Consider the following 12798-nt stretch of genomic DNA (forward strand, 5'->3'; position numbering starts at 1 on the left):
TTTTCTTTTTCTTTAAAGGGAAATAAATAAATAAAATGAAAAAAAAAGAATTCCATTCCATTTATATTTTCTGTAACAGTCCTTGCCCCAGTGAAGCAAAAGCTGTGATCCCCTTGTTTCTCCGTTTTCATTGCTTTTGTCTTCAAGATTTTCCACAAGTCCCACAGCAGCGTGACTTGAACTGGGTGAGCTGGCAGAGTTTGAGCTGCTTCACTTTCTCACAGTACCTTGTGGTGTCTCTGCACTCTGCTGCCGAAGGGGAAACAAAAAGGAGAAATGGTGATGAAGCAATGAAAAAAGGACTTCTGGCCTGAGAACATTTCCTGGAGTGGTTGAGAGGGGGACCAAGACAGCTTTGTGTTGTGAGGTCTCACTATGAACATGAGCTTGACTGGCTGCAAAGACTGAATGGGAACTTCAATCAGCCAAAGGCTCAAGGGAGAACTTGGTGGGCAGCCTTTGCTTTCAGAGCCTGGAGAGAGGGCTTCTGAGGCTGCTCCACCACTGTCAGTTTGCCATCTACCAGAATTTTAGGGAGACTCGAGGAATTTCAGAACAGTTGTTAAACCAAAGATGAAGTAGCAAATAAAACAGGAAACTTATTTTAACAGAATAAGTTTGGCACTTTGGCCACCCTTCTGCATTTGAAAAGACAGTGTGTGGGAGTGTCACCCCAGCTCACCAAGTGTTGTATTGTGGTTTTTGCACGTGTGTTGCAAAACACAGCCCAGGTTGAAGATGTTAAGACACTTTTTGAACTCCCCTAGGACTTATTTGGTCCTCCTGGCATCATTTGGACAGTTTTTGAGGCCTGCAGCCTCCTGCTTTTGAGCTCCAGATTGGAAAATTGTCCCATATCCCTGCAAAACCTTGGGGGTGTGTTGTTGCCCAAGGGAGTCCCACTTCCCATGCTAGGGCTGGAGAGGGAGATCATCAACGGGAAGCTGTACAACCCCTTCCAGTACTGTCTGTGCCAGATAACTCCACGGTTGTCTAGATGTGGGACATTTCTGTGCAGCAGGAAGAAGCTAGAGTGACAGCAAAAGTTCTTGCTTGGTACCTGTAAGCTCCCTCAACCCTTCCACTTCCATTAGGGTACCCCAAACTCAGCTCATGGGTTTGCACCTATGGAGTCTGCTTTGCCTCTACTAGGAGGGAGTGTCAGAGTTGGCGCAGCTATAGGCAAGCGCAAGTGGGTTCTGCTGCTGCTTCTATGATGATTGCACAGCAACCGGCTTGCATGCTAGAGGATGGGATCTGCCCATCAAAATCAGCACATGAAGTGGGAGCCGGGGCAAATGAAAAGATAGTGATTTAAACTTGTGCTGACTTGTGTTTCCCAAGTGGACATTGCCATAGCAGGGCATTTTTTCCAAAGAGACACATCATCTGTTCTTCCCCCCCCCCCCCCCCCCCCCCCCAAATATTTGCAACTTTTCTAGTCCTTTGGCAGGCCAAATTACTTGCTTGTCACCTGAAAGGAAGCAGCCTCCAGTCCAGGAATTCCCATCATCAACCTACCCACTGGATTTAGACTTACTGTATTTTAACTATAGCCAGCAGTCTGTGATTCACGTTTTTCATTCTGTCTGTACCATCAGTGGAAAGTTAAGACTGCATCAGCCTTTTCACACACTATTAGCAAGGGGACACAATCCCAGCACTAACACCGTTGCCATCAAACCACAATGAGCATCATCCCCCACTGGGGAGCTGAGTTTTGGACATTGCGTTTTGCACAAGTTTGGGCTGGAGGTTCCCCAGTATGCCCAGCAGCAAGGTCCACTGCTACATTTCTGAGAGATGGCTCTGCCTTATTCCCTCCGCCTGCTGCTGCACTGCTGCCCCTCCTCTCAGTAAAGTACCGTTTTCACAGGGTGTGATGTTGCAGCGCTGCCAGTTTGCTGGCCGTGGCCTCCAGGAGCAGTGATGTTCCAGCACAGGCTTGTTGGTGCGGACGTGCACGCAGTCCACGCGCCGGGACTGGAAGCCGTAGTTTCCGCACGTAGCTGTGCAGACGGTCCACAGGCTGACCCTCCAGTGAACACCGCAGATGTCACTCCAGCAGTTCTGGGTGCTCAGTGGCCTGTGGGCAGGAGGGAGGGAGGCATGACCTGTCATCATGTTGCCAAGCGAGCATCGCACACCGCTCCGGGTGTCATGCAAGCTCTGGGGACAGCAAGCCTTGCATATCCCAAACATAGTTTGATCACAGCACCATATGGGTCAGGTCTTCAATGGGTGCAAGGTGAGGAAACTGCACCGCACTGAAAGGCAGTTTGTAACTGCACTCAAGGACCAGACCCTCAGTGGGCACACGCTGATATAGCACTACTGGAGCTAAATGACCATTTGAAATATTTGAGGATTTGGTCAAAATGGCCTCTCCATGAAGTGCCAAACCAGAGGTCCACTGAAAAGATGTAATGAGTGAAGTTTTGTAATGAGTGAAGTTTATAAGTTTTTATGGCTTTACAGCCAGTGGGAACAAAACCAAATCTTTGAAACCCTCCTTTTCCCTTCAATGCATTCTAACACAAGATCCATCGGCACACTCGGTTCCCACCTATTTGTCACACAGATAATGAAAACACAAGTGGGAGCCAAAAAGCCAATTATATTAATTTTCAGTCATGATCAGGCATGATTTACATACCTAAGTCTTATGTAAAGTAAGTATGTCTTTACAATGTTGACAGTGGAGTTTATCTGCAGGAAAACAAAACCTGCTTTTCTTCCCCAGTTAGAGCTTGTGTTTAAATAAGAGAGAAGGAGACTGGCAGCTTAAGAACATATAGCACAGCCTTTCAGTCACAATTTGGCATGCCTAGAAGACTTTCCAGTTGTTGGCCAACTGGTGTTTTTTTCTGGGGCTCACAGGAACAAATAGTGTAGCCTGGGCTTCAGCTTGGTGAGATTTGTACCACTCAAATGTATAGGTTGCAGCATGACCTCTTTGTTACACAGCGAAAACCCAAAAGTTGTCAGTTAAGTCACCATTCAACATCTCTGCAAAGGGTAGTGGTTTCAGACATAAGAGATTCCTGTCCTTACCTTGGTAAGGCACTGCATTGATCGGATGACACAGAAGTCCCATCTTTGGTCTGGCAAAATACCTGCCTGTGCTGTACAGCCAATCGTGGCCCAATGCAAGGCCCGTTACACTGTGAACACAGAAAAATCACTTAAGGCAGGACATGTTCCCCTTCCATAAGACTGCTGGTGAAATAAAGTGCATACTGCTGTGCAGTGATTGTTGAGCTTTTGAGCACTTCCTGCAGCTCTGCAGGCTTTGAAGGCTGAGCATGGAGCCACCTTCTGCCCTACCTCACTCCCCTCCAGCACCATTAAAACTGCATTTCTATACCTGCTCTGTAGACTCATTACCTCTCCTCTTCAATAGTTCAATTTTAAATATATATCTGTTAGGGAAAATAAAGTACTCTCATGTCATTAGCCAAGAGCCTGTGAACCATACAGGAATACATTCCTTTTACTGTGCATTTTGCAGCTTGTACTATCACAATTTATGGGCAACTAGTTAATAACGAAGAATGCATTGAACCAAGAAAATATTCCACTCAATTTAATAATTTAAAAGCATTGCAGGACAATAAACAAATGCAGCAAACATGACGAACACAGTAGATCTGCAAGCTTGCTCCAATATGGAGGTTATCCTAACCTATTCAAGGTTAGCAATCACATGCTTACTCTTTAACATTTCTAATACCTTGCTGCAATTAAATCATAATTAGCTATAGGTATGAAGTATGTATTTGTGTTCTTTTAAAATTATATCAACTGTTAGGAAACAGTTTGTTTTCTAAGTATCTGGAAATTATATTCAAGAAAAACTGAGGGTTGAAGAAAGGGACCTTAGCGTGAGGGAGGAATTTTTGCCAGGGAGGGGCTGCTGACCGATCCCTCTGCTCCCTCCACGCCCTCATCAGTAGAAGTCCTATTCCACACTACCATGCACTCCTCACATAATATCCCTTCCTACTGCTATTTCTTCCTTCCCTGACAATTGGGAGAGAGAAGCAGTGACTGCCAGGTTTCCAGTTGCTCCCAGTTAACACCCTCATTAAGCAAGGTGGATGGAAATATTGTTGATTGGAGTATGTGGAACACTTCTGCAATATCTGCCGGGGCTAGCAGTCCTCATGCCCAGCAAGTCTGAGTCACTAGTTTTAAAAAACTATGGGATTACACAGCGGATCTTAAAATGCCACTAACATTAAACGAAGGAAAGGAATTCATTCTAGAGGTGGGGTCAGGGTAGGTAGCCTGTTTATTTTCTCTGTGAGTTCAGAAAGTTGGTCACTACGTGTGAGCAACATGGACCTGATACCCCATGATATCACCAAGAAGGTCATTGATCCATTGAGTCACTGAGCCAGTGGTATGTTTCTAACTGTAATTAGATAACAGTCTTCTTGCTTGGAGGCTGAGCTGTATAGAATCATGCGGGACTTGATTTTTTTTTTTTTTAAACTTATATAGAAGAAATATTATATTATAATGCACAGAGGTTAGTTCTAACATTAATTCACACCTCTTTGATTGTCTCAGCTGAGTATGATGTCATGAGGAAGAATATAGCCCATAAAGATCTACAAAATAAGGATGAGGTAATTGTTTTTTTGCAAGGATAATCCAGTCTTTACCTGGAATTCCACAGGGAGTGAAAATTTGCTTCTTTCATATCGAAGGATAATTCCAAGCTTTACTCATAATACAATAACTCAATCACCTTTCATGAGAGAGATTTCGAAAATACACAGGCAAGAGTTAAATGAAGTTGTTTTCAAGTAGTGAACAATAACAAGTTCTAGTAGCTGAAGATGTTTTTTACTATCAACACCATAATAAAACCTGATGCAGCACAATGTGTGGTGCATATTACCCCAAGCAAATACAGAATGCATGTTGTTATTAATAATAAACTATCATATTAGTCTAACCTCTAATACAATGAGATAGAATTTGCTGTTGTTTTCAAACTGACTTACCACACGCTAATTAGAAAAGGAAGCAAAATATTTCATGATAGCTCACTATATGTCAAGACTGATAGTTATTACTCTGGGTAATTATTTTCTTAGCCTCTTTTTGAACGGTAAGAAGCCTCACTTCTATACCTTTACCTGACTTATCATTTCAATTAGTTGTATGACTACTTTGATTTTATCAGACTGCTTTTTCTTTTTCCCATTGAAAATGTTCATTTCACCAAATGTGATGTCAAAGTAGTATCAGTATCTGGCTTTAACCTCTAGCAAAATTGCCTTTTGTGGTTTAAACTCTCTCTCTCATTCACCCTGGAATGCTGTATCCCCATGTGAATTGCCATTCTGGAGACCTTTGGGCTAAAAATCTGTGAGTTTCTACCCCTAAGTCTGGATTGTAGTGGACTCATCAACCTTCACATATGGCTCAGTCAAGGTGAATGGGGAGAAAAGGAAGGAAAGCACATAGTGATGACTGGCCCCAGGTTATAATTGACTACATATTGACAAGTGTCTTTTCAGGAAATCTCATAGCTCACAGAAAGACAAACTGTTCTGTGGATTCCCACAATAAAGTGATTTAACTCTAAATACTTTGAACGTTGGGTATCTATGGAGTGAAGCTTTTTAACATCCGATCATTGCATGAAGCTTCAAGGAGAGAATTTGAAGATCTACAAAACAGCATGAAGTAGTCTGAAAACACTTTTAGCCCTCCATTCTGCTTTTCGACATGAAGCAAATCAGGAAAGCTCCCACTTCTTGGTGTTCTCAGGAAGCATCAGCAACTCTGTAAAACTGGGTTATTGTACAACCCCACTGCCCCAAACCTATCACAATCATCAGTCCTGACTCCTGCCAGCCAAAACTGAAACACACTGACTGGGTGGTAAGGGGAATTAAGATTTGGAGAATGCTATTTCCCAGATGTGTTACCTGTCACTACAAAGAGGAGCTGCAGAACTTTCCGCTGGGGATGATACAGGGGTCTGCAGTAAAAGTCCTGCTCACAAGCAGCATTTCTAGGGATCACATGAAGCTACAGAAATCCAAGCATGCAGTGCATCAAATACGGAGTTGAAAGAGCTGAGTAACTTAGTTGCCTCCTCAAAAGCTGGCAGACTCTAACCTAAAGATACCAGGGTGCAAAATCACTCCTCTCATTTTCTGCCACTTTTTTCTAGCCCGCACTATGAGGCTGTCCTTGGACTGCTGGCTTCTTCCTTACCTGGCTCCAGGAGGAGGCCACCCACTCAACACAAGGCTGTCTGTTACAGTTCTGTGTGTCCACAGGGTGCTTGGACACCTGGGCACAAGCCTCATTTGACATTGGGACAGAGCTGCCTTTCGCTGTCAGGCGCTGACATGTCACTCGCCGCATCTGGATGCCTCCACCACAGCTCCGTGTGCAAGGAGACCATGATGTTACCATCCATCTGTGAGAGAAAGAGGAACAGGTCAGGGAGTAGGTATGTGCCACCACCATTTGCAGGATCACTGATGTCAACAGGTCTTTATGTATTGGACCAAAAAAAGGCAACAATGGCTTGGTTCATTTAGGGTGTGATCCTGGAAGGTGCTGAGTGCCTCCACCTCTCATAGTAGTCACTGAAAACTGCTCAGAGGATGAAAGATGAGAAAAGAGCACATTTTTTCATCAAATTACCTTTCTCAAGGCTCTTTGAGCCCAGAATTAATTTTTCTAGCCCTTAAGGCTGTTTTTAAAGGCTCAGTAAGTATTTCTAGGCCAGGCACAGGGGTTGGGCATGGCTGCTCTTACACCACTGTGCCATGGAGGCCTTGGTCACAGACTACGGTCACAACACCAGCAATGACTAGCCCATTTACACCCCTTAATAGGGAAAACTGTCTCTGTAAAGTTGCTGGAGTACCTCACAGGCCACTTTGAACTTGCTGCTGACAGAATAGCCAAAAGCTCACAGGCCACTTTGAACTTGCTACTGACAGAATAGCCAAAAGCCTGCTGGGTCCTGCTGGTATCGGCCTGCTTTGTTATGCCCCTGACAGCTGGGATAATCCAGAAAAGCCTGAAGGTTGCTCAGGGATGCGGCCGGTGCACAGTCAGCCCAGGGACAAAGGACACCTTTCTTCTTTTCTCCTGAGCTCAGACCATGCACTCACCAGCTGAGGCTGAGGCTCTGAACCCCTATGGGCTACGGTTTAAGAAATCCAGTCTAACTAGTAAAAAGCCTGTAGCAGCAGCAAATAATAGTCCAGGTCCAAACTCTTACCAAGATGGACGATACATTTTGTCTCTTTAAGGATCATTATGTGAAACACTTGTACAGTTGGTTTTGGTAGGGAGGTAGGTAGGAACGGGAAGGATGTAACTGATTACTAGTTTCCTGAAGAGTTTTATGGTCAAGTCAGCAGTTCGCTTCATTAATTTTCAGGATACTTGGCAGGATTTATGTGTTATTGGGAGGAAAATAGTGCCTATCACATCCCACACCAGCAGTGTTTATGATTACTTTACAAAATAGGCAATAGGCATTCTCCAGTCCCATGGAGAGGCATCCATTGTTATTACTCACTCTTCTGCGGGTGATTAACTCCTGTGGTCACAGAAACACAGACAAACACAGTCCCAACATGGGAAACAAAAACACTGTTACTTTTTTTCATGCAGTTTGGTGAGGTTGAATCTGAAGTTTCCACACCCCTCGTAAAGCTCTGCTCTGCATTTCAATCAACTTTTATTTCCAAGCTTACACCTCAGCAATTTTTGGGAGCTGAGGGAGGTTTGTGGGTTGTGTTACAGTTCAGGGAAGGTATAAAAAGACATAAACTGTTCCCATAGAATTTACTGCCATCACCAAGGAAAACTGCTGCTAATGAGCGTGTTTCATATTTCGCCAAATCTCTTTTGGTTTCCTTCTTATGACTCAGCTGGCAACTCAGAAAACATTTCCCTGCAAAGAGGGGTAGGAATATATTTTAAAAGGTAATTAAACAGAACCTTGCCATATACCCAAGACACAGCAAGAGTGGTAACTCTGGCCGCTTACTTCTCATCGGGTTGCTTAACACCTCTCATTGCCTCAGCTTAGAGTCTCTTTTTTAATACAAGTCCCAAATGACCGTTGAATCAGAGAAGTTGTACTAAATCTCTCTTGAGATCCTGACTACTTTTAAGTGCTTGTTTACTGAAACACACCATGTCCACAGTGGAAATAAGGGAGAGGAGGGAGTAAAACCCCAGAAAAATACGGAAAAACACATTTACACATCTCAGCTAAGGAGGCACTATGTTACAGAAGTAGGACATTTTTAACATGGAGAGAGTGTAACACTACACCCACTCTCTGGATAGGCACTCAGGATATATTCTTTGCACCAAAGGTTGTCAAAGAAGGAAAGTGTTTTGTGTGGGGACGAAGCAGCAGGGGAAGACCTAAGTGTAGTCAGAAGTCCTTCAAGTTGTCCTGGTTCCATTTTGTTTAACAGTAAGTGAAAAACAGGGGATTACAGGAGCAGAGTTACAATCCCAAGGAAACCACAAGCCAGCAATCTGCAAAAGGAGGCAGAACTCAGTCTGACCCCCCTTCACACCCACTAGAACTGATGGGATGTGCCCATTTTAAAAAAAGACATTTCCACTCTGCTAAGGGAGTTCTTCGCAGCTGCAGCTACCGTCCTACCCTTATTGATGTTCATTCAGGCTACATAGGAACTCAGAATAAAACCCCCAAATAGCTGCTAAACCTAGCTTCGTGTCTATTAGATTGTTGGGATAAACTGGAATGAAACTATGTGGAACACAAAAAAGGTTCTTGGGTGATAGAACTCCCATATGTACAGAGCTCAGAACAGGCATAACATTTACATCCAGCATAGGGTGAGGCTGGAATCACCCGAGACAACTCAAGCTGTGAGCTTTGCTGATAAAGAGTAGATAATAGCCTCTCTAATTACTGAAGTAATAAACTGTCTTTCTACCACATACTGTCATTTTTTTCCACAAATCTAGCTACAAATTCCCAACTGTCTAGGTTAAGCATTCATAAATTCCCTTTTAGCCATGACTTTTCTTCCGATAGGCACCAGAGAGTCTGCAATGGCATGATGTCCAGTGCAAAGAACTCTTCAAGCACCTTTTAAAATCATGTATGACATTTTAACATGAGACAGACGAACCGTGAAGGGCAGTCTCTCCTGTTGCATGCGATGGGCTGCAGGGCTGGCTTGGGCTTCTCTTTGCAGTGGGATATGTTGACTTCAGCCCCATCCAGTAAGCACCTCAGCTGGGGCAGCTGCACCCCTTTGTGGCCGCAGGAAGCCGAACAAGCCACCAGCTTGTCCACTGACCACCGGTATTCTGCCAAAAAGCATGGGAGAGACATGTTAACACTCAAAACCTGCCAGCAAGAGACCCTTAGAAAAGAAAGAGTCAGAGATGTTTTCCAGGATGAAATACTTGGTCTCGGAGTCTCATGTGAAGGGAAGCTGCCTACTCCTACAAGGCACCAGGAATGAACAAAGAAGGAACACGATTCCAGCTGATGTAAGCCACTGACCATCCTTGGTGTAACAAACCCCATTTTTTGGTGCTTAGAAGCATCAGGCATGCAAAGTGAATGACAAAGTAGAGCAGTTAAGTGAAGCCAGATGTGAGTGTTGAAGGACATTTCATCTATATTTTTAAAGGGATGTGATTTAGTGAAGATGTGGTTGACTGCAGTTGCCAGCAGTATCTACGATTGTATGATCATACAACAGTGTGTTTCTTACTGGGCAGATGACACAGATCACCAATCCTGAAGATGAATAGGTGAGTTCCAACACACTTAAAATTTTATGGCAAAATTTAAGAAGTCAAATTCTTCTCCACTCCATCCCTGACAAATGGAGCAATGAAAGCTGCATTTTCTGTTCCAACCCATCTGCGCTGCTCTGTTCCGTGGCTTTATCACCTTCAGCTTATTTCTAGGGTAAATATAACAGCTGTGGCATTTTCACAAGTGAAAGGTTTTCAAACAAGAAGAGACTGTGAAACACTGACTTTAGCAAATTAACAGAGGGGCTTCTAATTTTAGGGGTTCAAACTGTGACACTGTCTTGAATTTCTGGACAAGAAAATTGTCTAGACTCAACAAGCATAAGTATAGCTTGAATCAGTAAAGTGTGTTTTATGCTCAGTAGGCCAGAAATATCACGTGTCATTTTGGTAAAGTGAAACCTAAGACACTATAAGGTACCTGGTAGTCCTGCAAATCTATATCCATGGCAGTAAACCATCAAAACATCTATTTCTGGCTGCACACGGCAGCCCTGGCTTCAGAGAGGAGAAATCCAGGATGAGAAACGCAGTGCAGGGGAGTCCATGGCAAGGGCTTCACAGGGCAGCAGGACTGAAACTGGAAAGTTACCTTGTATAGCCAGGGATGTTTTTTGTGTGAGTGAGCCAGCCTCATTCTGAGCAAGGCAGCTGAATTCACCATCAGGAGCATCACTGATGTTGAGTATCTGAAGAATCCGGCCTGCTGCCAGGAGGTGATGCCGCACACTAAGAGGCTCACCAGAGTAAAGCCAGGTGATGTTCGGGGTTGGATGACCATCCACAGCACAACCTAAAAATCAGGGACATGAAAGACACCTGCTGAGTACTGAACTTGCTGCAAAATTACATGCTCTGAAGTGGTCAAAATTATGGGAAAAATTCAATTCCATCCGATTTTCTCATAATGAAAAATAGGAATACTGTGGTAATAAATACCTTCTCATCAGCTGAAAAAAAATTTATCCAAAAGCCAGTTAATCAGCCATGAAAATCTCAGAGCAGCTTGGAAATATTTATATCAAGCCTTCTAAAGTTCCCATTGTTTTGGATCATCATAATTTTAGTATTGAGGAAAGTGGGATAGGGAGGTTACACACGTAGCATAAGATCAAGGAGCACACTTGAACAAGCAATACAAACAGAACTTGGTCTCCAAGCCTCCTATTTAAATCACAGGGCCTCCTTCCTCTCTTGTTTTTTACATTAAAAATCAGAAGTTCTTGTTACACAGAAGTTTACACAAAATTTTTGTTACACAAAAAACTGTTGAAAAAACAAAGCGATAAAATCAACCTTTTAGAGGTTTTTTTGCAACAGCAATGGACAATTCTCCAAGCAACAACCAACCAAAACCAGCAGCTGAAAAACCCCTTCTGTTCTGAAGCATTGTACAGGTATGCCTATGGATCATCATCACAGCTGATGAGGTTTTGGTTCACAGTGAGTTCTTTGCCTGTTGAGCTGAGGGAGAGTATCTGTAAGATACTATTTCCTGTGGTCCTCATACCATCTGAACACTTTGCCAGTCTCATGATGAACTGCAGAAGATTTGCGAGACTTGCATAGCCTGGGAAAGATAGCTAAGTTGCCTTATGTATTTCCTGGGGAAAAAGAAAGAACCAGGCAATTTTTGTGGTGCAACCATCCACACCAATTGCAGGGGTGGGGACCCAGAAAAGCCAAGTGCAAGGGATGGCATATATTACTTGGACTGCTTGTGGGTTAGGCTAGTCCTGCACTTCCATGAGTCTCACTGATACATGAAAAGTCTGGCTTAGTTTCTGTGAATGCAATCTATACTGATTGTTAGTTTGTTATACTGCAACTTTACCCTGTTTTGTGTATATTAGTACGTATGTGTAATGAATGACTTTACCGTATACAAAATCCCTTCTGAAAGAAATGTACTATATAAAAAAACATAACATGTATACATGAACATTCACACTAGCACTGTTCAAAAAGAATGGGGTAAAAAAAGGAACAGTACAAATTTAAAATTCTAAAAGATGGAAGACTGTTCTAAGATTAAGGAATAATTCTATCAGCTGATATTTCTGCATTGTCATCTCCATGTTATTTGATTATTATTTTTTATTCACTGAAACAAATAAGGATGTTGAATATAATGCCTTTGTAGCTGCATTACACAGTGAAGAGACACTGGAATGTGACATTTTTGTTACTGTTCTTCCCTTCATTCTTGCCTGTCCACTTGAGGAGATCCTCAACCAACATACACTGAGCAAGTACTGTTCATACAAGAGAGGTAAGATGATTTATAGTTGCTGAAATCAAGATTCTATTTAAATATACATTTTTTCCTTAAGAACTTATCTACACCTTACTGAGGTGCCTATCACTGGAAGAATAAAAATACCATTTTCATTAATCTGCCCAGGAAGGCTGAACAGTTTGATTTCCAACCATCATCAAGACCAAAGCCTTGAGACTTGAGGAGCACATTACTTGGTTTACGAACTCTTGCTACCCTTCTTTTGACCTTGGTCACACCCCTAAACTAACACTAGGGACTGGGCTGCTGTAGTCTTTACTCATCTGCCTTTAGCCACTAACCATATCTCCAATTATATTATTCCTATGGCAGAAGATGCTGCCTTGCCCACAAAATTTGAAGCTTTCTTGCTCATACAAAGCAGAACTCATACAAGATGGAAAAAGCCAGTGGTGACCTGTGGCACATCCCAGCCATTTTCATGCTGAGAGGTAGATCCAGGCACAGGGAAGACCCCATCTGCCGTGCCGGAGGATAAATACTGGGACTCTCACTCACTGGTGCAGTGGCTACATGGGTCTTTCTGTGTCCCCTGTTGCTGGCAAGCCCTGCCTGCATCCACAGTGGGGAAGGGTGTGGGCTGGATAAAGCTGCCCTTTGGGGCTGGTTCACTCTGTGAGAAATAGGTATTACAGACAGCAAGGGCTCCCTGGCAGAAGGCGAGTGACATACACAGTAGGCTCTGCAGT

General features: G+C 43.4%; 1 protein-coding gene across 6 annotated transcripts in view; it reads right to left on the reverse strand.

Annotated features, from left to right (window-relative positions):
• Positions 1 to 12798, reverse strand: part of ADAMTSL1 (ADAMTS like 1) — a 474760-nt gene continuing 461962 nt past the window's right edge. For 4 of the 6 annotated variants that reach the window (XM_049794311.1, XM_049794308.1, XM_049794313.1 and 1 more), the window contains 6 exons: positions 10403 to 10603; positions 9171 to 9351; positions 6241 to 6448; positions 3055 to 3164; positions 1866 to 2086; positions 1 to 249 (listed from right to left, as the gene is read on the reverse strand). In XM_049794311.1, the coding sequence (XP_049650268.1) occupies positions 143 to 249; positions 1866 to 2086; positions 3055 to 3164; positions 6241 to 6448; positions 9171 to 9351; positions 10403 to 10603 (1028 nt within the window). In that variant the 3' untranslated portion in view covers positions 1 to 142. Of the gene's footprint in view, positions 250 to 1865; positions 2087 to 3054; positions 3165 to 5659; positions 6052 to 6240; positions 6449 to 9170; positions 9352 to 10402; positions 10604 to 12798 lie in introns of those variants that run through there. The other 2 variants (XM_049794310.1, XM_049794314.1) reach the window with 2 other exon arrangements.

The sequence above is a fragment of the Accipiter gentilis genome, chromosome Z (assembly GCF_929443795.1).
Source record: "Accipiter gentilis chromosome Z, bAccGen1.1, whole genome shotgun sequence".
Lineage (NCBI taxonomy): Eukaryota > Metazoa > Chordata > Aves > Accipitriformes > Accipitridae > Astur > Astur gentilis.